The 24118-nt window shown below is 40.5% G+C and overlaps 2 protein-coding genes across 3 annotated transcripts in view; one reads left to right on the plus strand and one right to left on the minus strand.

The window, feature by feature from the left end:
* Positions 1-10936: 10936 nt before the first annotated feature.
* Positions 10937-21111, plus strand: vps29 (VPS29 retromer complex component; the record flags this gene model as incomplete). Its single annotated transcript, XM_085962179.1, has 4 exons — positions 10937-11020; positions 15692-15883; positions 17434-17669; positions 20582-21111. Coding segments are annotated over 4 exons (630 nt in total), but the record flags the coding sequence as incomplete, so codon positions are not given.
* Positions 21112-22431: 1320 nt separating this feature from the next.
* fam216a (family with sequence similarity 216 member A) overlaps positions 22432-24118 on the minus strand; it is a 31209-nt gene continuing 29522 nt past the window's right edge. For both annotated transcript variants that reach the window (XM_085961579.1, XM_085961578.1), the window contains one exon: positions 22432-23091. In XM_085961579.1, coding sequence (XP_085817705.1) covers positions 23064-23091 — 28 coding nt within the window. In that variant the 3' untranslated portion in view covers positions 22432-23063. The remainder of the gene's footprint in view (positions 23092-24118) is intronic.

Raw genomic sequence — 24118 nt, forward strand, 5'->3', positions numbered from 1 at the left:
TTTTGGCGCCACTTCCCGCCGGGCTGTTGGCCGCGAGCATGTCTCCGCGCGCCCCGGTTTGAACAGCATTCACATTCTGACAGCACGAGCAGTGATTCACCCGGTGCAGCCGGGCGGCCAGAGCTCGCCAGGTTCCCGTGACACGGCGGTGCAGGTTCCCCAGGTCGTCCGGGAAGAGGGCCCTCCCCGACTCTGCCTGGCCATGGTACACAAGTCTTTGAAGGTGGCACCACCACAAGTTGAGAAGGCTGTTTAAAAGGGCAGGCAGGATCCTTGGCTTTAGAAATAAGAGTACAAAAAAAAGCAAGGTCGTTATGCTAAACCTTTTTATTATACACTGGTTGGACCCCAGATGGAGTATTGTGGCCAATTCTGGGTACCACACTTGATGTCAAAGCCTTAGGAGGAGATTTACCAGACTGGTACCAGAGATGAAAGACTTCAGTTAGGTGGAAAAGACTAGAGAAACTGGGGTTGTTCTCCTTGGAGCAGAGAAGAGTTTTGATAGTGTAAGGAGAAACTGTTTCCAGTGGCAGAAGGGTGAATAACTAGAGGACACAGATTTAAGTTAATTGGCAAAAGAACCAGAGGCGACATGAAGGGGGGTGGGGGGGGGGGGAGGGATTTACACACCGAGTTATGATGTTCTGGAATGCACTGCCTGAAAGGGCGGTGGAAGCAGATTCAATAATAATTTTCAAACGGGAATTGGATAAATACTTGAAATATTTGCAGGCTATGGGGAAAAAGCAGGGGAGTGGGACTAATTGAATAGCTCTTTAAAGAGCTGGCGCAGGTACGATGGGCCGAATGGCCTCCTGTGCTATATCATTTCAATCTCTGGCATACACCCGAGTGATCACATAATATGCACCCACTTTTCCTATAGAGGGCACATTGGGCGAGCACAGCAGTATAGCCGAATACCCCTTGACCCAGAATCACTTTGGGATCATTCCACAACTCAAGCCACTCAATAACATTCACTTATTACCTCATGACTAGTGTACACCAAATACTATGAATGGGCATCACAGCCAATCAACTTTTTTTAATTTTAGTTTGGACAGGCTGTCTCTCTTTTAATTTGGACAGGCTATCTCTTTTATTACAAAAGCAAAATGCTGCAGATGCTGGAAACCTAAAATAAAAAGAGAAAATGCTGGAAACACTCAGCTAGTCAGGCAGCATCTGTGGAGAAAGTTAACGGTTGAAAGGTCATCGACCTGAAACATTAACTCTGTTTCTCTCTCCTCAGATGCTGCCTGACCTGCTGAGTGTTTCCAGCATTTTCTCTTGTTATGTCTCTTTTATTAGCAGTGCCCTTATTCTAGGAGGTAGATGTCCTAAAGGCATTGGACTTCCCAGCGCCTCCCCATTGGACTGGACAAAAGAGGACACATTGGGCGAGCACGGGAGTACAGTCGAATACCCCTTGACCCAGAATCAGTCTTTGGGATCATTCCACAGATCAAGCCATTCAATAAAGTTTAAATGGAGGCACCAGCAGCGGCAGCGGGATCTTCCATGATTTCCAAAAAAAAACCAAGGTGTGACGTCACACGACAGCAGGTAGGTGATTGGTTGATGAGTATTAAGGTTTTTTTCTCTCTAGGACAGTGGTTTAAACTAGGGGTAGGAAACTATAACATACTGTATTAAATATTAGCTTAACTAGTTAAACTAATTAATATAACTATAAATAATCATTGATTAAAGACTTTAACTAATTAAATAAATAAAATAATGCAAGACTAATATATGGCAGGGCAGGTTGTGTGTCTGGACTGCAGTATGTGGGAGTTTATGGACAGCGAGACTGTCCCGAGCGAACACATCTGCAGGAGATGTCTCCATCTCGAATCTCTCCAGCTCAGAGTTATTGAGCTGGAGTGCGAGTTGGAGACACTCCGACACATAAGGGAGGGGGAGGAATTTCTGGACAGTTTTATCCAGAATACAGTCACACCGCAGAGGAAAGCACAGGTTCAGGAAAGGGAGGGTGGGTGTGACTGTTAGGCAGACGGGTAACAGGGATTTAGGAGAGGTTGAGAAGGAGGCCCCGCAGACACTTGTCCTGTCCAACAGGTACGATGTACTCGTTACCTGTGAGGACAAGGAGAAAGACTGCAGGGAGGACAGCCACAATGCAGACCAAGGCACCGTGGCTCAGAAGGCTATCCAAGGGGTGGGGAGGGGGAAGAGCAGAATAGAAATGTGGTAGTGATAGGGGACTCTATAATTAGGGAGTTTGATAGCTTCCTCTGCAGCCAAGAACGAGAATCCCGAAGGGTGTGTTGCCTACCTGGTGACAGGGTAAGGGATATCTCACGGCAGCTGGAAAAGAATTGGAAAGGGAGGGTGGAAATCCATGTGGTCCATGTTGGAACAAATGACATAGGTAGGAACAGGGAGGAGGTCCTGCTGAAAGAGTATCAGGAGTTAGGATCTAAATTAAAAAGCAGGACCTCGAGGGTAATAATCTCTGGATTATTGTCCGAACCATGTGCAAATTGGCATAGAAGCAGACAGATCAGGAGAATTAACATGTGGCTAAAGGGCTGGTGTGGGAAAGAGGGGTTCCTTTTCATGGGACACTGGCACCAGTTCTGGGACAGGAAGGAGCTGTACCGATGGGACGGGCTCCACCTGAACCAGGATGGGACCCGTGTCCAAGCGGAAAGAGTAAATAGAGAGGTGGCAAAGGCTTTAAACTAGTAAGATGGGGGGGGGGGGGCGGGATCTACAAGAAACGTAACCAGCCTAAATATAAACAAAACAGGAAAAGAGAGCACGGGAAAGAATAAAGTAAGGGAAGACATTCATGGCAAGGGAATAAATAGACTTATAGAACAGAAGTCTAAAAAAATTGTTAAACATAAAGTGAGAAGAAATCCTATTAAAAATGAGTTAAACTGTCTGTACAGCAATGCGCACAGTGTCCGTAATAAAACAGGGGAGCTGGAGACAATCATACGTTGCAAGGAACCAGACATAGTAGGGATTACTGAGACATGGCTACAGAAAAATCACGACTGGGAATTAAACATTGCAGGGTATAACATATTTAGAAAAGATAGGGAGGGGAAAAGGGGAGGTGGAGTATCTGTACTTATTAGGGATAACATAATGGCAGTAGAAAAAAGTGACACAGATATCAGCAAGGCAAAAATAGAATCCATATGGATAGAGATAAAAGATAATAAAGAATCAATCACACTAATGGGTGTAGTCTACAGACCACGTAATAGTGGAAGGGAGGTGGAGGAAGAACTATGCAGACAAATTAGGGAAATGAGTAAAAAACATAGAATAATAATCATGGGGGATTTCAACTACCCCAATATTAATTGGACAGAAGATGTAGGTAAAGGGGATAAGGGAATGAAGTTCCTACAATGTGCACAGGACTCCTTTGTAACCCAATATGTAAAAAGCCCAACAAGGGAGGATTTGATATTGGATCTAGTAATGGGGAATGAACCAGAGCAGATAAGAGAAGTAAAGGTAGGGGAACATATAAGCAATAGTGACCATAATATAATACACTTTAAGATGATAATTGAGAAGGACATAAGTATGACAAAAACCTGGTTAATAGATTGGAGAAAAGCTGATTTTGAGGAGAATAGAACTTGGGGGGGAAAGGGCAACAATATTGGCAAACAACGATGTAGAACAGCAATGGGAAACATTTAAAATGGTGTTCAACAGAGTGCAGGAAAAATATATTCCGCTAAAAGGAAAGAACAAACGAAACAATAATGAGACTCCATGGATGAATAAAGCCATAAGGTAACAATTGAGGGTAAGGAAAGAGGCATACATTAAGTACATAGACAGCATGATAAGAGAGAATATGAAAAGATTAGGAGAGAAGTCAAAAAAACAATTAGGGAGGCAAAGAGGAACTATGAAATTAAATTATCAAGGAACATAAAATAGTAAAATATTTTATAGGCACATCAATAAAAAAAGGAAGGTTGGGATGGGAATAGGGCCATTAAGGGATAGTCAGGATAATACATTAGCATGAATAGAGGATTGGTTAACTAACAGAAAAGAGAGAGTCGGGACAAATGGGTCATTTTCAGGTTGGCAAACTGTAACTAGTGGGGTGCCACAGGGATCAGTGCGGGGGCCTCAACTATTTACAATCTATAATAATGACCAGGATGAAGGAAGCGAGTGTATTGTAGCCAAATTTGCTGCTGATACAAAGATAGGTGGGAAAGCAAGTTGTGAGGAGGCCATAAAGAGTCTGCAAAGGGATATAGACAGGTTAAGTGAGTGGGTAAAAATTTGGCAGATGGAGTATAATGTGGGAAAATGTGAGGTTATCCACTTTGGTAGGAAGAATAAAAAAGCAAAATATTATTTAAATGGAGAGAGATTACAGAATGCTGCGGTACAGAGGGATCCGGGGGTCCTTGTACATGAAACACAAAAAGTTAGCATGCAGGTACAGCAAGTATTTAAGAAGGAAAATGGAATGTTGGCCCTTATTGCAAGGGGATGGAGTATAAAAGTAGGGAAGTCTTGCTACAACTGTACAGGGTGCTGGTGAGACCACATCTGGTGTACTGCGTGCCGTTTTGGTCTCTTTATTTAAGGAGGGATATACTTGCATTGGAGGCAGTTCAGAGAAGGTTCACGAGGTTGATTCCTGAGATGAAGGGGTTGAGCAGGTTGGGCTTATACTCATACAATAGCAAAATACTGCGGATGCTGGAAATCTGAAATAACAACAGAAAATGCTGGAAAAACTCAGCAATCCAGGCAGCATCCGTGGAGAGAGAAACACAGTTAACGTTTCAGGTCGAAGACCTTTTGTCAGAACTGGAAAAAAGCAGGAAATGGAGCAGATTTATGGGGCCTATACTCATTGGAGTTTAGAAGAATGAGAGGTGATCTTATTGAAACATGTAAGATTCTGAGGGGGCTTGACAGGGTAGATGCAGGGAGGATGTTTCCCCTCATGGGGGAATCTAGAACTAGGGGGCACAGTTTCAGAATAAGGGGTCGCCCATTTAAAACGGAGATGAAGAGGAAATACTTCTCTCAGAGGGTCATGAATCTTTGGAATTCTCTACCCCAGAGAGCTGAGGAGGCGGAGTCATTGAATATATTCAAGGCGGAGATTGACAGACATTTGAACTACAGGCGAGTCAAGGATTATGGGGAGCAGGCAGGAAAGTGAAGTTGAGGCCAAGGTCAGATCAGCCATGATGTTATTGAACGGTGGAGCAGGCTCGAGGGGCCGAATGGCCTACTCCTGCTCCTATTTCTTATGTTCTAACAGGTGGACATGACATTGGACAATAAAAAAGGAATATATTAAATTAATTAATTAAACTCAAAGAGGATAAAACCCCTGGTCCAGATGGATTGCATCCACACATTTAAAAATAATCTAGGGAAGAAATAGCAGAGGCATTACTACGCATATTTAATAATTCGTTAGAAAAAGGTATAGTGCCAGACGACTGGCAGATAGCTAACGTAATACCGATATTTAAGAAGGATGATAGAGCATGTCCAGGGAATTATAGACCAGTCAGCTTAACATCGGTGGTAGGAAAAATAATGGAATCCCTACTAAAGGAGAAAATAGAAGAACATCGAGAAACCAAAAATATAATAACGAATAATCAACATGGATTTCAAAAGGGAAAGTCTTGCTTGACCAACCTCATTGAATTTTTTGAAGAGGTAACAGAGAGAGTAGACAATGGTAATGCAGTAGATGTAATTTATCTAGATTTTGAAAAGGCCTTCGATAAGGTACCCCATAATAGACTGCTGAACAAGGTCAGAGAATGTGGAGTCAGGGGACAATTAGCAGAATGGATTGCTGGCTGGCTTTCAGGACAGAGAGTCGGAGTAAAGGGTAGCTATTCACAGTGGCAGAAGATGGTAGTGATGTTCCACAAGGATCAGTGCTGGGACCACTGCTGTTCACAATTTACATTAACGATTTAGACTTAGGAATCAAAAACACAATTTCTAAATTTGCGGATGACACCAAATTGGGGGGGATAGTCAATAAGGAGGAGGACTGCAACAAGTTACAGGAGGACATTAATAAACTTGCAGAATGGGCATATAATTGGCAAATGAAGTTCAATACAGATAAATGTGAGGTATTACATTTTGGTAGGAAGAATAGGGAGGTCACTTATCACTTGGAGGGTGCGAGTCTAGGTGGGGTAGAGGAATAAAGGAATCTCGGAGTACAAATACACAAATCACTAAATGTTGCGACACAGGTTAGCAAGGCCATAAAAAAAGCAAACCAAGGACTAGGGTTTATTTCTAGAGGGATAGAATTGAAAAGTAGGGAAGTTATGCTAAACCTGTATCGAACCTTGATTAGACCACACTTAGAATACTGCATACAGTTCTGGTTGCCACATTATAAAAAGGATATAGAGGCACTGGAGAGGGTGCAGAGAAGATTTGCAAGAATGATACCAGAAATGTGAGGGTATAAATATCAGGATAGGCTGGGTCTCTTCTCTTGAAAAAAGAAGGCGAGAGGTGACCAAATAGAGGTCTTTAAAATTATGAAAAGTTTTGATAGAGTGAATACAGAGAGAATGTTTCCACTTGTGGGGAAGAGCATAACTAGAGGCCATCAATATAAGATAGACACCAAGAAATCCAGTAGGGAATTCAGAAGAAACTTCTTTACCCAAAGAATGGTGAGAATTTGGAACTCGCTACCACAGGGAGTGGTTGAAGCGAATATTATGATTGCATTTAAGGGGAGGCTAGACAAGCACATGAGGGAAAAGGGAATAGAGGGTTATGCTGATAGATTTAGATGAGGAAAGACGGGAGGAGACTCGTGTGGAGCATAAACGCCGGCATGGACTGGTTGGGCCGAATGGCCTGTTTCTGTGCCGTACATCCTAAGTAATCCTATGTACTACCTCATGACCAGTGTACCATGTACACCAAATACTATGAATGTAATGTATGTATTGTAACCACAAAAATAATTGCAATAAAATAAAACAAACAGAAAATCGGACAGGTGTTAGTGCTAGAAACAAAAAATGCAGGAAACAGCAGGCCCTCAGCATCTGTAAAGATGAAGAGTACACACACACAAAATATTAGCCCATGTTTTCTCTTTTCAGACACAATGGACCTCCTGTGTATTTCCAATATTTTCTGTTTTATTTCAGATTTGGGCTTTTTTCTTTTTATCCCTAGGAATTAGCATTAATTGGGATGGCACACTGCAGCCAGTAACTTTTTCAGAGATTTCCAGATTTACATTTTGCCCTGATTTTTTAAAATATATCTATTAATTAATACATCAAAAATCCATCATATAGCACATACTTCCTTTAAGTGTGACAGTTATTTCCTTTAACATTTTCCTAAAATCACATTATTTCTGTCATATCTGTCCATCATAATTAAACTTACCTATTCATTTTACCTTTGATTAACTCTTCTAAGCTTGTTCTCCAATGTAGGTGGTGCTATTGTGTACAGTACCATTCGCATTGGAGGTTCTAAAATCAGGCCTATGCCAAGGAACTGTGTTATTAGGATTGAGAGCATCCATTCAGCTGCCTTTGCCACATTCACCCATCTCTTTCCCCAGCTAGCTTAACCTCCCCCAAGGCTGCCCTCTGCACCTAATCCACAGTCCACATATGGTGCTAGTTTATCTCCTGTTTGTCCTCGTGGCCTCTCCAAGCTCATCTTGTCCATGTGACCCACCTCCTGCTCCCTTGACCCAATTCCCACTAAACTGCTGACCATCAAACTTCCTTTCCTGACCCCCATGCTAGCTAATATTATAAATGGTTCCCTCTCCTTAGGTGCTGTCCCACTCCCTTTCAAAGCCACTGCCATCACCCCTACTCTAGACCCCTCTGTCCTTGCAACTACTGCAATATCTCTAACCTCCCTTTCTTCTTCAAAGTCTTTGAACATGTTGTCCCCTCCCAAAACCATTCCCTTCTTTTCTGCAACTCCAATGTCGAATGTCTCCAATCAGATTTCCTCCCCAGCAACAACACTGAAATGACCCTAATCAAAGTCAGGGTGCACTATCCCATCTCGCCTTTTAGAAACTGAAATTACAAGTTGTAAATATTACTGCCTTAGAGACGGTAGAAAGTTTAGAAAACATAATTATAACCAGCCTACCAAGTGTCACTCATTGGAAGTGACAATCGCCCATTTTGGTTTTAAATGACCTATTTTGATGTATGTTATTAAAAAAAACACAGATCCATATGTTTAAATAAGTTTTCAATTGTTTTTAGAAATGTGACTCTTAGCATTTGCTTGATATTAACAGCTGACATAAGCACGGGTCATTTAAAATTCGAAACAGAGACATTTCCAATTCTCGTTGTTCTGAGATTGTCCAATTGACTGCGCCGTAGGGACCCGTTTCTAAACTGGAAGCGGATTGGCTGTGTGTTTGCTGTGTGCTGAGTCTCTTCATTGAGGAGCTGCTTTCCGTTTCGCCGATTGGAAAATGGTGAGTTATCGGCTCGCGCTCCAGGCATTACGTTGCTGTCGCCTGCTTTAAGCCTCCTTGCCCTTACTGCAAGTGCACGTAAGTTTTAATTCACCACGGCTGATGTCTCAGCAGTGGGTTTGAGAGTCCGGGCCTGCCACTGGTGTCTAGGGCCTGCGGTGGGATTGGGAAACTATCACATGACGCCTGTCAGCTGGCTGATCCTGACTAGAAGCCGCGCAGGGCTGCTGACCGGGGTAGACGTTTTTTAGATCACTTTGAGAACGGCAACTGAAATTAAGCTGCCATATACTGTGCGTATATTCAAAAATCACCATTCAGTCACCAAAATGTCCCTATTCATGTGTGTTTTTAGTAAAGGCTATTTGCCTTCTGGACAGATGATTGTATTGACTTGATCTCTATCGTACTTTTTAGCTGCCATAAAATCTGACACGTTCTATACGTTTACATTTTTTTGCTGTAGTTTAAGTTGCCACTTATCTGAAAGTATTACTCTTGGAGTTTGCTTCTGACTTGACCACAGAGCAGTGGCGTAAGTCCTCCTCGAGCAGGCCATCTTACACGACAGGAAGTGGTGTTAAGCCTCATTTCAAACCTTCCTTTACACTTCCTAAATTGAAGCAGAGTTTATTTAAATATTTTGAGAAAATGAGCTTTCCTGTCTGGGCTTTCAATATACATTTAAAATCTACAGGCAAGGAGTGGCGGGCTGTGTATGCATAGGCAGAGCTGTCTCCTGCCTTGGAGAATTTGGAGGCAGGCAACAACTGAGGTGCTGCTGGTTCTCCGTCAGTAACTACAGTGTATTGGCACTCTTAATGCACAAAAGGAATGCATTTATTTCAGTTTTTTTCTGTGTAATCTTTTAAATCTAGTGGGATTTAAATGTGATTTAAAATTCTTACATTTTGTTCGTTACTGTTTGACTTTTTAAACACCGTGAGATTAGGTAAAATCTTTATGAAATTAAGGATTTTACAGTAATGTAACAATGTAATAGTTTTATTAGCTGTGGTAGAAACTGGTTTCATTTAGAAGAAAGCTCAACAGTATTAGGTACTATAATAAATGCCATTCAGTTAATTGTAAGTAAACATTATTTACTATATATGCCAGTTAATAGGCTTCCTGTTTTAGGAAGCTTATTTACAAGACTTATTTGCATGGAAACTCTTCTATTCCCCATCTACAGAAGAATGGCATAGAATAACAGGCCATTCAGCTCAACTGGTTTATGCCAATGTTTATACTCCACATTAACCTCCTCACTCCAGTTACTTCCGACCACCCTGCCACCTCATCCCTCTATTCCCTGCTCCCTGATGTATCTATCAAGGCTCTGCGTCAATGCAGTCTGCTTCAACCACTCTAGGTGGCAGTGAGTCCCACACTCTGACTACTTTTATGTAAAGAAATTCCTCCTAATTTCTTTATTTGATCTTGTGGCTATTTGATATTTATGTTCCCTTGTCCTGGACTTGCCCTCAAGTTGAAACCGTTTCTCTACATCCATCCCATCGAACAATAATTATGCCCAATGTGAGAAGCGGAAGTTGCATATTAATCCACTGGGGTACTTTTATAAGTTTGGGGTCAAGGTACATTGTTAAGGCAAAGTATATGGAGTTTTACAGGTGGTGGAAGCAGGATCAATAGAAACTTTCAAAAGGGATTGGATAAATACTTGAAGGTGAAAGAGCAGGGGAGTGGGACTAAGGAATCTACTCTACTAAGGAATCGTCACAGGTACGATGGACCGAATGGCCTCCTTCTGTGCTGTATCATATGACTATGATGCTATGATTATCGGTATCTGGCAGCTGTCATACCCTACCTCGTTGCTTGATGCTGACACAATTGGAAAAAGTTAATTACATTTTTGCATCACTGAGGAGTATAATTCTTCAATTGTTCCCCTCCTCGCCAAGAAAACTCTCACCCAATTAGAATGGGGATGAACTGAATTCATACATGTAATCGCTAATTAGTTTGAGCTTTTGCTGTGCAGAAGCGAGAACTTGGAAGACTCATGTATGCATCTACTGTACAAGCCCAATACCAATAACAGGCTAGGTATACATCTCTGGAAATCATTGATTTATAATGCATATAAATATACCTGTTTGTTTTTCCCCTCCACCAATCAAGAAAAATGTCACTGCATCACTTAACTTCACCATATAGGTGTGGAATTTGTTGCTGAAGGAATAAATGAATGCCTTCAAGGTTGGTTCACGGGCATCTGTGGTGTAAAAATAGAAACATACTCAAATATAAAAGCATAGACTACAAGGAAATTTTATAAAATAACAAGCATAAAGTACCATGTTTGCAACAATTTTAGAAGTGTTTTGTGTTAAGCAATCATAAAATTGTTTTTCCTGATGACTTCTTTTCCCCCTCTGATGACTTTTGTTTCATTTTGTTTATTTTAACTTTGACCATATCCCCAACCTCCATCCCGTGCCTACAATTGACCTTCATTTTGTTAAGGCCTGTCACAGAGTAAGTTACTCTTTCAGTGGTGGTGGTGAAAATTGTTTGTGCCAATAATTTTGGCAGTGTGCAATCTAACAGTTTGTTGCAGTATATGGTATTTAACTTGCAGGCCTAATTCAAGCAGTTTGTGGACTGATATTTCCTTTGACATTATTGCAATGATTTTGCAGCAGTCTATTGCAGTATTAGAGGTTCCCTAACTATTTTTTGCGAAGCCCCCTTTTGGAGATTCATGACCCATTCACGCCCCTCCTTTTTCTAAAACAGTATTTTGTAGTCCCAAGAAGATGGCAGAGTACAATTCAATTGGTTTCAAAAACTGGGAACAAAATTGAGAGTTCAAAGTGCTCACCCTGCCTTCAGTCATGTAGGGATTGTGTACCTCAAATAGTCAACTGCTTCAAGGATCTTTACATTCATGTAGCAATCAGGAGATGCCACAGAAATGTCATTCACTGTAACTGCTGCAGCCAATAGCCAGAGCAAGTGCATTATGAGGCGATCTCAGCACAGCACGGGATGTTTGAATCCCTGCTGATTTCTAGAAGTGGACAGTGGACCTATCCGAGCTGCTTCTGGTGTAACAGTACTGCTTCTGGTGTAACAGTAATCAGTCACTATGCACCAGAAGCTGCTCTGGTAGGTCCAATGTCCACTTCTAGAAATCAGCAGGGATTCAAACATCAATGGTGTAATTGCCCCAAAATGCACATCCTCTGGTTATGGGAGGCTGCATCAGTGGCTCTCATTCTTGGCCAGTCCGTCCTCCTCACACCCACCCCCAGTTTGGGAACCTCTGCAGTATAATGATCAATGTTCATCAGTAATCATTACAGGTTAAGACAATTTTATCTCCATGATCAGATTGAGAAATTTAACTAATTTAATAAAGTTATCAATTGAAGTGGAAAAGCATTCATCTTCCATCCAAAGGGCCTGTATTCAAAACTCCTTTACCCCCTGTTCATGTGCAGCCACCCTCGGAACAAGCTTCAACATTCTCACCCAGCCAATAGATTAAGCACTCTTGCAGTGATGAGAATTTTTACACTGACACGTGCCTCCTGTTGGTCAATGAACAGTTACATTGGCAGTGACAATAGAAATATCCATAATTGAGATGGCCTTGGAAGAATAGCAGCAAAACACATTTAGTTTATGAAGGTGTTCACATTTTTGTCTGAAGTTACGTTAATAAAAGTTTGAGTGTGATGTTGCAGCTGTTGTAGCATTACAGTTTTGTTTTGGAAAAGAAACTGGCATTTTGCAGGATTGTTTTCTGTGGCTGTCAGGATGGTGAAGTAATTGTTCTCGAACCTATTCTGCCATGGGACTGATTGGTTATGATAAAGATTAAGCAGCTAGGTAATGAAGAATCTTGTATTCTAGAAGTAAAAGCTCCTCCATTAAAATTGCAGCTTTTGCATTCCAGGACATCGATAATTAAAACTTCATCTTTTGAGTTTTGATTTATTAATCAACATAGTTTTGTTGTTTGCCATAATAGCGTTCTTTTCTTTTTCTTGCTCTCCCCTTACTATTTCTGGTTGGGGCAGAGAAAATAATGTCATACTAACTGGATAATATCGAGTAGACTTGGTCAGCTTGTTCTATTTTTTTATTTTGTTGTTGACTGTTTCATGAGATCTGTTTGAATTATTGCCTGGAAAGTTGATTTTAAGCCTTCAACCAGTAGCTAAATGTGTGAGTTGCCAAGAGCTGTTTAGTATTTTGTTATACAGTGGTACTGGAGTATTTTGCATTCAAATTCATTCCGCTAACTTGTAAATATTCCACCTAACTTTGTGCATGTGTTTGGTTTGCTTAAACTAACAATTGCAATGAAAATATTGGCTTGGCATTTTTTACATTTCCTCTTGCTGGATTATGGTTCTACACAGCCAGTTCTCGTGCAGTAATTTTCCCAAGTTGTAATTATTCACGTGTGAGCCTTGACAGTAAGTGTCAGCAGGATATTTTACCATCACTAGAGCCTGATCCTGCTTTTGCTCGAAGTCCAAATGCATCCACTTGCAGCAGGAGTTTCTGGATGTTGATCAGAAGTAGGAATCTTGGCCAATCTTCCCCTTCCGAACCCAGGGCTGATGAGGCCAATTGCATGCTCCATCCCTCTTACTGGCACACTAGCTGAGACCCATCTCTGTACAAACCACCTAAAATGTTTCTGGCCTGTGTGGCTTAGCTACTCATTGGATTAACTTCCTGAGCCACCAGGAGTCTGGATTAACTTCCTGAGCCACCAGGAGTCTAATAGCTTGACTTTTGTGATTTCAATATTGTCAGAAGTTGTCATTTAACAAAAATTAGTATTTGAAATTGCTAGTATTCCACTTGGGTTGGGAATTATTTTCACATGTGGTACAGAGCTTACAATGAACTCTGACCTGCTAGCCCAAAAACTAGTGCATTGAGTCACAGATTGGGAGTGTGACTGGTTCATTAGGATCACAGAATACACTCTAAAGCCACGTTCACTATATTTCACACAAACTGGTGTGCTGGAGGCTTTATACAAGCCACCTCCAAACACACAAGTGTATGTAAGTAGGTTTTAATTTCTATTGGACTGGTGTTGTCTCTTTCTCATTTCTATCTGAGGCCATCGACCAGCTGTCTGTGTGCCATAAATGATATCTTTGCAAATGAATATACTATATCAGAGACTTCAACGGCCATCCGACTGCTCTCACGTGGGAAGGCACCTGGTTCTGATGCTATCCCATATACAAAGTCGGTGGCGACTACTTAGTCAAACACCTCAACAAACTATTTCAATCTATGTGGCACTCAGAAAAGATCCCCCAGGAGTTCACCTCTACAAGGGAAAGGGAAACTGTTTTTATCTGTATAATTCCTGGGGAACCTCTTTACTTATCCTTGCAAGAGTGATGTTTAATCGCTTTATTCAACACATTGCTAAAAAAAAACTACCAGGGAAATCATTTCCAAGTTTGGGTGACCAGGCAAATTAATTGAAATCGTCAAACAATTCCATGATGGTTCGAGTGATGGAAGATGGGGACAATTCCCTCTCCTTCTCCGTTACAAATGGTGTCAAGCAAGGATGCATCCTTACACCGTCACTCTTCGGGTTTTTTGATGCTATGCTTCTTCTCGTGGCTTTCAATAATCTCAAAATAGGAGTCAAGATCAGATTCCAGACTAATGGGCAGCTCTTCAACCTTGGAAGACTGCAAGCTAAAACAAAGTTGCTGGAAGAACTTTTTTGTGAACTCCTATTTGATGACTGTGCTCTTGTGGCCCACTCCCAGGATGATACATGAACCACCTTGCAACAACTTGCCTGCAATTTGGCATGACTACAGACCTTAGAAAGACAGTGGTACTCTCCCAATCAGCCCCAGGCAAGGATTACACTCCACCAACCATCACCATCAGGGATCATGCGCTTCAGGCTGTGGGCAGATTCACCTACCTGGGTAGCAGTCTGTCTAGAGAAGTCCATATTGATACAGAAGCATCCTGCAGAATCACCAGAGCCAGCTTAGATTATGGCAAACTCTGAGCACCTGTGGGACAAGAGTCAGCCTGCGGACCAAGCTCAAAGTATGCTCAATATACAAAAGGCTACTATTCTGACGACCCTGCTTTATTGCTGTGAAACTTGGACAACATATTCACGTCACATTAAGAAACTGAATCACTTTCTCCTAAGCTACCTGAGATGTCTAATGAAGATCGGATGGCAAAACAAGATCACTGACACCGAAGTTCTTAAATTTATTTATTTTTTTTTTTTTTTTAAAACCTGATATGTCAAGCATAGATGCTCTGATCATAAAGGCACTGGTACGATGGTCAGGTCATGTGGTGTGACTGTCTGTTTGATGAACAAATTCCGAAGAAGATCTTTTATGGCATAATGACAACTGGGAAGTGATTTTTGTGGTGGTCAGCAAAAGAGATATATAGACTTCTTTAAAAGCTACTCTGAAAAAGTGCCAAATAGACGTCCATAAAGTGGAAACAACTTGCTCAAGATAAAGCATGTCGGAAAACCATCCATGAAGGCACCTCATAATATGGGGAAAGGGCGGGGGAGCGGGACTAACTGAATTGCTCTTCGAAAGAGCTGGCGCCGACTCGAATGGCCTCCTTCTGTGCTGTACGATTCTGAGGCCCGGCACATTGTTGATGCTAAATGTAAGCACCAGTTGAGGAAGTCTTGCTTCAAAAAAAATCCCAACCTGGTGTATCCAGGATCCACTGTTCAATCTGCAGGCACTCATTCCAAGCAAAAATAGATATCATCAGTCACCAAAGAACTCTGTTTTATAAAAATAAAAAATTAGATATTCTGGGTGTCTTTGAATGTGAAGGATGAATGACAAGTCTTGGCTTTGAGCTTTGCTGCATTGACTACCAATAGGGACCTTTTGTTTATTGCACACTTTATTTCAATCCTCCATAATGGCAGGATATTACAGGATTCTAATTCTGAATTACTTTTATGAGCCAGTGTATTTAGTTGATTATAGGTGTTTCACTATTAATAAATAAAACTTTAATTAAAACTTAAGCCCTGATATAATTTGATGGGTGATTAAAGTCCTTAAGGTACAGCATATTTTCATGGGGATTGAAGTGTGTAGTACAGTTCATGTAAACTTGTTTTGTTTCCTTCTGTTCCTAAAGTTGGTGCTGGTATTGGGAGACCTTCACATTCCTCACCGCTGTAATACATTGCCAGCCAAGTTCAAGAAGCTGTTGGTACCTGGTAAAATCCAGCATATCTTGTGTACAGGCAATCTTTGCACCAAAGAGAGCTATGATTATCTTAAAACACTGGCTGGAGATGTCCACATTGTCAGAGGAGACTTCGATGAGGTAAGGGATACTTTGTTTTAGAAATGTTGTACTCTTTGGCTGTAGTAGAAATCAGTATTTTTGATGAGCTAATAATGAAATGTGGAAAAGGTCATGTAGGTAAAACTTCCTTTTTCCCCAAACCGCTCATGAATGCGTCAACACTCTTCTGGAGAAGTGTATCACAGGAACACGTTTTCCACCAGTATCTTGCCAAATATGTATTCATGTAGTGAATGTTGGCAAGGATTATCGTAGCGGATCCTGATCCTGTCCTCACCTGGTATCCATAGACTTTCAACAGGGGTTGCTGTATAGCAGACAGGAGCAGGAATTGGGGTTGCTTCTCTCTCTCTCTCTCTCTCTCTCTATGACATTCTTGGTCTCACTATTTCCTCTGATGTCAAGCGGAACACAGACGCCTCCATTGCTAAATCCCAATTTATTCTGTACCAAACTCTACTTTTCCCATTAACAGCTCTTGCATCTCAAGTCCAAGTCTGTCTAAGACTGGAATACTGATACTATATCTGGAAGCCTTTTTTAACACTTCTCGCACTCCTGAGTAGGATAGAAGAAAATGTGTAATAGGCAATTCTCACCTCTAGCTACACTTGCTTCCCTTTGCAACATTTATTATTGCTCTTTCTCTTTTATGGATACTACTACACCTCGCAGGATTATAGCAAACCATTGCATTAGCTTACACGTGGCTGGTCGGCGGCTAGAAAGCAGGCTCAGCAACCCCATGGAATCTCTACTCAAACTCTTAACATTTTAACAACGTTGTCCAAATGGAAGCAGACCGACTGATTCTACTGAGAAGAGAGCAGCTTGTTGGGAGTAGTGCTTTGGATGAGGGCCATACTTCAGCTTTGCATAAAAGCTGGTTTTAAATCTGTACATTAAATAGGGTGGCAGTGTATTTGTGGGGGAAATATGGCCGTGCCACTGCTGATTTGTCACCATGTTTGCTGCGGCGTATTCTAATGATTGATTAAGGAAAATATGGACGATGTTATCAGCACGCTAGACGTTTACATTTTCTGTGTACATCACCAATCTCACTATTGCAGGAAAATCTGGGCCTTTATATCCATTTCCCATAAGAGGCAATTTTATGGGCAAGTTCAAAATTTATTTCAAATTATTTGCTTATACGTGTTATGTTACCTATATATAGTCCGCTGACTAAGGAAACCAGCTGGGGACCAAAAGGATTTTGAGTAATTCTTTGGTTTCCTTCATGCTCCTTGCTAACTGTTCTATTGGTAGTCATTAAATTCTTCTGGTTATGATTAGGAACTCAGACAAATTGCAAACCCAAATCTGCATGCATTGTTCTGACACAATGTGCTGCTAAGCCAGCTGTCCATTACCAAACTAATCACATTTTATTGTTTGTTTCTTTTAATTCCCCCACCCCTAGTAATGTGGATGGGAAGCACTTAGTATCCAATTGACTGCACAGCAGGAATGAGATGATGATGATTAGAGCATATGCATTCATCTTTTCACATTTTATTAAAGGTTGATTGACGAGATAAATTTGTTCCTTATCTTCATTTCAGAACCTGAATTACCCAGAGCAGAAAGTGGTAACAGTGGGGCAATTCAAAATTGGTTTGATCCATGGTCACCAGGTAATTCCCTGGGGTGATATGACGAGCCTGGCTCTGCTGCAACGACAACTGGATGTAGATATCCTAATTTCTGGTCACACACACAAGTTTGAGGCCTTTGAGCAGGAAAGCAAGTTCTATATCAACCCAGGCTCCGCCACAGGTGCATGTAATGCACTGGAAGGGTAAGTACTTTGGAATAGCTAGTAAATTCTAGGCACAAAGGTGTGGCCATTTAGGATTTCTTACCACTCACTAATGTTAACAGCTTGAAAATGATTTGAAAAGTGCGTATCATGAATTCACACCCACAATCCTTCCTGTTCACCACAGTGTGGAGTGTTTGGTGTAGGCTAGGAATTTTGTTACTGGCAGAGAAAATCACTTCTGCATAGAGGAAGAGTCTGAAAACATGCTCTTTTGACTGCAGTTGGAGGAAAAATAATGATTCCAGCTCCTTTCTTTCTCTCCCCCCCCCCCCCCCCCCCCCCACCCATCCTCCAAAAAAAAAATGTGTGCACTATCCTAACTTATTGGACATAATACAGTGTATTGCTGGATACTATTTAGCTAAACATGGATACCATTCATCCAAATGTGTGTGTTTTTTGGTGCCATTTAACTTTCTGAAGTCCAGATTACTGGATCGCAGTTGGTTGAAAATATTTTTCAAACAACTCAAAAGTTGTGACACCAAAGTTTAGGTTAAGGCCAGTTAGTAGCACTCACCTCAGAGTCAGAAGGTCACCAGTTCAAGTAACTGAAGCCCTGTCTGATTGTTCTGTATTTTAAGTGGACATTAAAGATTCCATGACACTTTTTGAAGAGCAGAGTTTTCTCCTGGTGTCCTGTCCAACATTCATTCCTCAACCAATGCCACTGAAACTCATCTCAACAAAGATATATTCCAGTAAGAAAAAAAGACTGAGAAGGATGGCATATAATGTTGCAAAGAATAGTGAAAGGCCAGAAGATTGGGAAATTTTTAAAAAGCAGCAAAGGGCGACTAAAAAAAATGATAGAGAAGATAGCTTATGCGAGTAAGCTAGCAAGAAATATAAAAACAGACAGTAAGATCTTCTACAGGTATATAAAAAGGAAGAGAGTAGTTAAAGTAAACATTGGTCCCCTAGCGGATGAGTCTAGGGGAATTAATAATGGGAAACCGGGAAATGGCAGAGACTTTGAACAAATATTTTGTATCGGTCTTCACAGTAGAAGACACTAAAAGCATCCCAATAATCAAGGGGCTATTGGGGTTGGGGAGGAAACTTAAAACAATCACTATCACTGGAGAGAAAGTACTAGGCAAACTAATGGGACTAAAGGTGGACAAGTCCCCTGGACCCGATGGCCTGCCTCTTAGAGTCTTAAAAGAGGTGGCTGAAAGATAGTCGATGCATTGGTTGTAAGCTACCAAAATTCCCTGGATTCTGGAGAGGTCCCAGTGGACTGGAAAACCGCAAATGTAATGCCCCTATTTAAGAAAGGAGGGAGACAGAAAGCAGGCAACTATCAACCAGTTAGCCTAACATCTGTCATTAGGAAAATGCTGGAGTCCATCATTAAGAAAGTGATAGCAGGACATTTAGAAAATCATAATATAGTCAAGCAGAGTCAGCATGGTTTTATGAAAGGGAAATCATGTTTAACAAATTTGCTGGAGTTCTTTGAGGATGTAACAAGCAGGGTGGATAAAGGGGAACCAGTAGATGTCGTGTATTTGGATTTCCAGAAGGTATTCGATAAGGTGCCACATAAAAGGTTACTACACAAGATAAGAGCTCATGGAGTTGGGGGGTAATATATTAGCATGGATAGAGGATTGGCTAACTAACAGAAAACCGAGTCGGGATAAATGGGTCATTTTTCAGGTTGGCAAACTGTAACTAGTGGGGTGCCACAGGGATCAGTGCTGGGGCCTCAACTATTTACAATCTCTATATTAATGACCTGGATGAAGGGACCGAGTGTACTGTTGCCAAATTTGCTGCTGATACAAAGATAGGTGGGAAAGCAAATTGTGTAGAGGATGCAAAGAATCTCCAAAAGGATATAGATAGGCTAAGTGAGTGGGCAAAAATCTGGCAAATGGAGTTTAATGTGGGAAAATGCGAGGTTATCCACTTTGGTAGGAAAAATAAAAAAGCAAATTATTATTTAAATGGGGAGAGATTACAAAATACTGAGGTACAGAGGGATCTGGGGGTCCTTGTACATGAATCACAAAGTTAGCATGCAGATACAGTAAGTAATTAGGAAGGCAAATGGAATGTTGACCTTTATTGCAAAGGGAATGGAGTATAAAAGTAGGGAAGTCCTGTTACAATTGTATAGGGCGTTAGTGAGACTATACCTGGAGTACTGCGTACAGTTTTGGCCTCCTTATTTAAGGAAGGATATACGTGCATTGGAGGCAGTTCAGAGAAGGTTCATGAGGTTGAAGAGATGAAGGGGTTGTCTTATGAAGAAAGGTTGAGCAGGTTGGGCCTATACTCATTGGAGTTTAGAAGAATGAGCGGGGATCTTGCTGAAACATATAAGATTCTGAAGGGGCTTGACCGGGTAGATGCTGAGAGGATGTTTCCCCTCGTGGGGGAATCTAGAACTAGGGGGCATAATTTCAGAATAAGGGGGCACCCTTTTAAATCAGAAATGAGGAGGAATTTCTTCTGAGGGTTGTAAATCTTTGGAATTCTCTTCCCCAGAGAGCTGTGGAGGCTGGGTCATTGAATATATTTAAGGGACAGATTTTTGAAAGATAAGGGAATCAAGGGTTATGGGGAGCGGGCAGGGAATTGGAGTTGAGGCCAAGATCAGATCAGCCATGATATTGAATGGCAGAGCAGGCTCGAGGGGCCAGATGACCACCTCCTGCTCCTATGTCTTATGTTCACTTGTTTGTGGGACATTGCTATGTTAAAATGACTGCCATATTTGGCTACTTCTGACTGCACCTTAAAACAGTTCTGTGTACATGATGAAATCAGGCACAATATCAACACCAGTTTTGCTACATAGTGACCATAGTTTAAAGAAACTAATGTTATAACTCGTTTATGTACAAACTAACCAGTTTGTCTTTTCTCCTTTCCAGTACTATCATCCCTTCATTCGTATTGATGGACATTCAGGCATCCACAGTAGTCACTTATGTTTATCAGCTGATTTCTGATGATGTAAAAGTAGAACGAATTGAATACAAAAAATCCTAAATTTGTCATGGCTGCTTTTTTACAGTTTCATTCCTTTCGAGTCTTTTTCCTTGATCAAGTTACCAAGTCTTTAAATGTATTATATACGTGAATTGTAAGTTTTATTTCCACTAGTACTAGTTAACTATTCCAGCAATATGAGAGGAGCTATATTGAACTTTATTGCACGCACTGATGTAAGGTTAGTTTAGATCCTTGCTGAGAAAGGTGCCACATTCTTCAATTACTGAGGGTTTTCAGTCCTGTAAATATTTCCTTTCAATGCTTAGTCATGGAGTAGTGGATCATGTCATTAATATGCATGAAATTCTTAGCCATAGGTTTTTGTTTCTGCCTTTGTTTGAACCCCTGCTGTTCCATGTAAAATGTTTGTCTGCCTTCCCAAAGACTCTAATAAATGTTATTTCAAGTGCTTGGCATTATGTAATTGTGTTTTCTAATTTTGCTGAAGAAAATGAATGAATTGAAATGTAATGGAATACTTGTGCATTTCTCAATCTTTTTGACATACTTCATGAACTAGTTTATAATCTGTTTGTATTTTCCTATTAACTCTTTTTGGCTAATCTATACCTTGGAATCTAATTATCTATAACCCAAGTATGGATTAATTTATAGCTGTGTAATTAACTAAATCTGTTGATCTAAATTAAATTGCTCTGGTCCTTGACAGGTTGAAGGTTAAAAGTTATTTTCTGGGTTTAACACTCTGGAACTTATGTATATTGCAATATATTGGTTTCTCCATCCATTGCTGATTTTGATTTAAAGTAATGGCATTGACAAGTAGGACTAAAGGATTTGAAGTGCATGTTTTCACTTCTATTTTCTTGATAATTATCACCTCCCCTTGAAGGTGTTGACTCTGCTAGGGTGTGGTACCATGGCCACTGTTCATCCTCTGGTACCTTGCCGCAATGGCCATTATTAATGTATGAGTCTTTACAACGAGTGTCAGGAGACGACGTGACTCGGGAGGCAGTACAGATGAACCAAGTCATACCCTCTTGTATAGCGATCAAGAGCAAGAACTGTGGCTAACTTTTTTTAGTCCCTTCCCATCTCAGCAGAGACCAGGACTCTAACCTGGGACCTTCCTGATTTGTATGGCCCAGCTACTCGCTAGTTAAAATCACAGCCATTGGGGAGGATACATCTTCATTCACTGTTTTTGAAAAATATTTTACATTTGTAGAAAGGTATCTTTAACTTTTTTCCCCCCCACTATCTTAAATTTGTAGGAAAATATTGATATTGAAATTTACTGTTTCATCAGGGTCTGAAAATTGGTCGACTAGCATGGGGGCTACGAAAGGAAGTTTGTTGATCAGTACAGTGTCACTGGGGTCAAGGGAGCAGGAGTTGGGTCTTGTAGAATAGATGAGCTTGGAGACCGCATGAGATGAAACGAGACGTGGGTTCAAGGTTAGGGTGGGAGAGGTTTTGATTAAAAAAATTTAAGATTAAATTTACTTTTCACTCAGAGGATCATTTGAAATAATCTAGTATGGTGACCAACCTCATTGAATTCTTTGAAAAGGTAACGGAGAGTAGACAAGGGTAAATCAGTAGATGTAATTTATCTAGATTTCCAAAAGGCTTTTGACGAGGTACCACATAATAGATTAATGAATAAGGTCAGAGCATGCAGAGTCAGGGGACAAGTAGCAGAATGGATAGTTAACTGGCTTCAAGACAGAAAAAGCAAAGTGGGGGTAATACCAGTAGAAACTGGGATTTGAACCTGCTTTTTATTGATTGTGCTGAGATATCCATTGGAAAAAGAATGTCTTAAAATATACAAGTGGTAATACATTAAGTATAGAATCCGTGCCAATTGCGTAGATACCCTGTGGCTTAAATATTTTAATAAGGTTTGAACACAACAATGAAACGGTACAAAGTATACACTGAATTCTGCAAACTTAAACAACCTGCTCTTAAAACTTAATAGATGTTGCTGAATGTCTATCGATTATATTTTAATGTATTTAAATAGTTCCAAGACTACATACAGCAATTGTTTCTGACCAATATATTTAGATTTGCATACATTTAGAAAAAATGTGACCGAGATGATGATCAATATTTTACTCCTATGTTCAGTCAAGCTTATGGTCTTGATTTCTTGTGAAAATACTCCCAATGAACTACTTTACAATGTTTTATGTTCTGACAGTGTAAAACAGCCATCTCTATTAATAGGGCTGCAGAGCTCAGAGATAATATTTTGGGAACTTTAGTGTTCAATTTTCTTCTTTGTACTTTTTTTCCCTCTTGATTCTTGGCTAGCTTGTTCTGGTTTTTTCTTCTGATATGGAACTTGTAGAATCCACCAGTTGTTCTTCATCCTATTCTGTTGCATTATTGACAGACTCCATAGTAATCATTTCTAAGGAAACACTGCAGTTTATATTTTGAAATTCTTGCAAAACAAAACTACATGTATTCAAGCTGTGTATACTAAAGCTGTAACATTAAAACTAAATTTAATGTATGTACAATGTATTGTAAGAACTAACCTTTTGATCTGTGAACTTAGCAGAATGGTGTGCTTAATGCATCAGCCATGACTATATGCAACATTAAGGCCGAATCTGTTAAATAGCACAGACTTCAAATTTCTGCACTACCTTTTCACTGAGATTTTACTGGCCCTTGTTAGATGTAAAGTTACTATCAATTTGATTACTGACCTTAAAGTCTAAACGGGTCCAAAAAGCAAAAAAAAAAATCACATTGAAGTGTGTAGTCTTCCCCACTCAAACTCCCAAACACAAAGAAACCAGCCAACAAACTGTTTTATGTATTAATTTGGCAAAAAATATAAACCTGTTGTCAACCATTCCAGTTACCAGAATATCCTGGATGCTACCTCTTGCTTCAACATGTGGCTCTCCTGCTAGCCACGTGGCATTATCAGCTAAAGATTTTGCTAGGTGATGAGGGAGTAACTTGTGATGGTGGGTGCACTCATTTCCTTTTAAATCTTGCAGGAAAATTGCTCCTGCCTCTGCTCAGCATCCTTGCTTCTCTTTTTCCCCCCCCCCCCCACACAAAAAAAAATGCCTTGCTGAGATACAGAACTTGCAATGTTGGGACTTAAGGTCCAGTGTATTGGTACACCACTTGCTGTGCCAGTAGGCAACTTTATTTCTATTTTATACTGGAAGGGAAGCCAACAGCTAAATCAGGTTTACATGCTAATAAAATTTAATTTGTAGAAATTCTATTATGTTCTTATTTAGGGAGGTGAGATTCAAGTTGGACTAACTTTTGTCTGATATTCAGTGAAATAAGAGCAAGATTTTAAAACTTTGCTAAAATGTTTTCACACTTTTTTGATTATAGGAGCTTCATTGTCTTGTTATACAAGAAAAATTGCATACCTAAATATAGCTTGAAGGGAAGATGACTGG

This window comes from Somniosus microcephalus, chromosome 19 (genome assembly GCF_052327205.1).
Source record: "Somniosus microcephalus isolate GS21.2 chromosome 19, FLI_Smic_1.0, whole genome shotgun sequence".
NCBI classification, from domain to species: domain Eukaryota; kingdom Metazoa; phylum Chordata; class Chondrichthyes; order Squaliformes; family Somniosidae; genus Somniosus; species Somniosus microcephalus.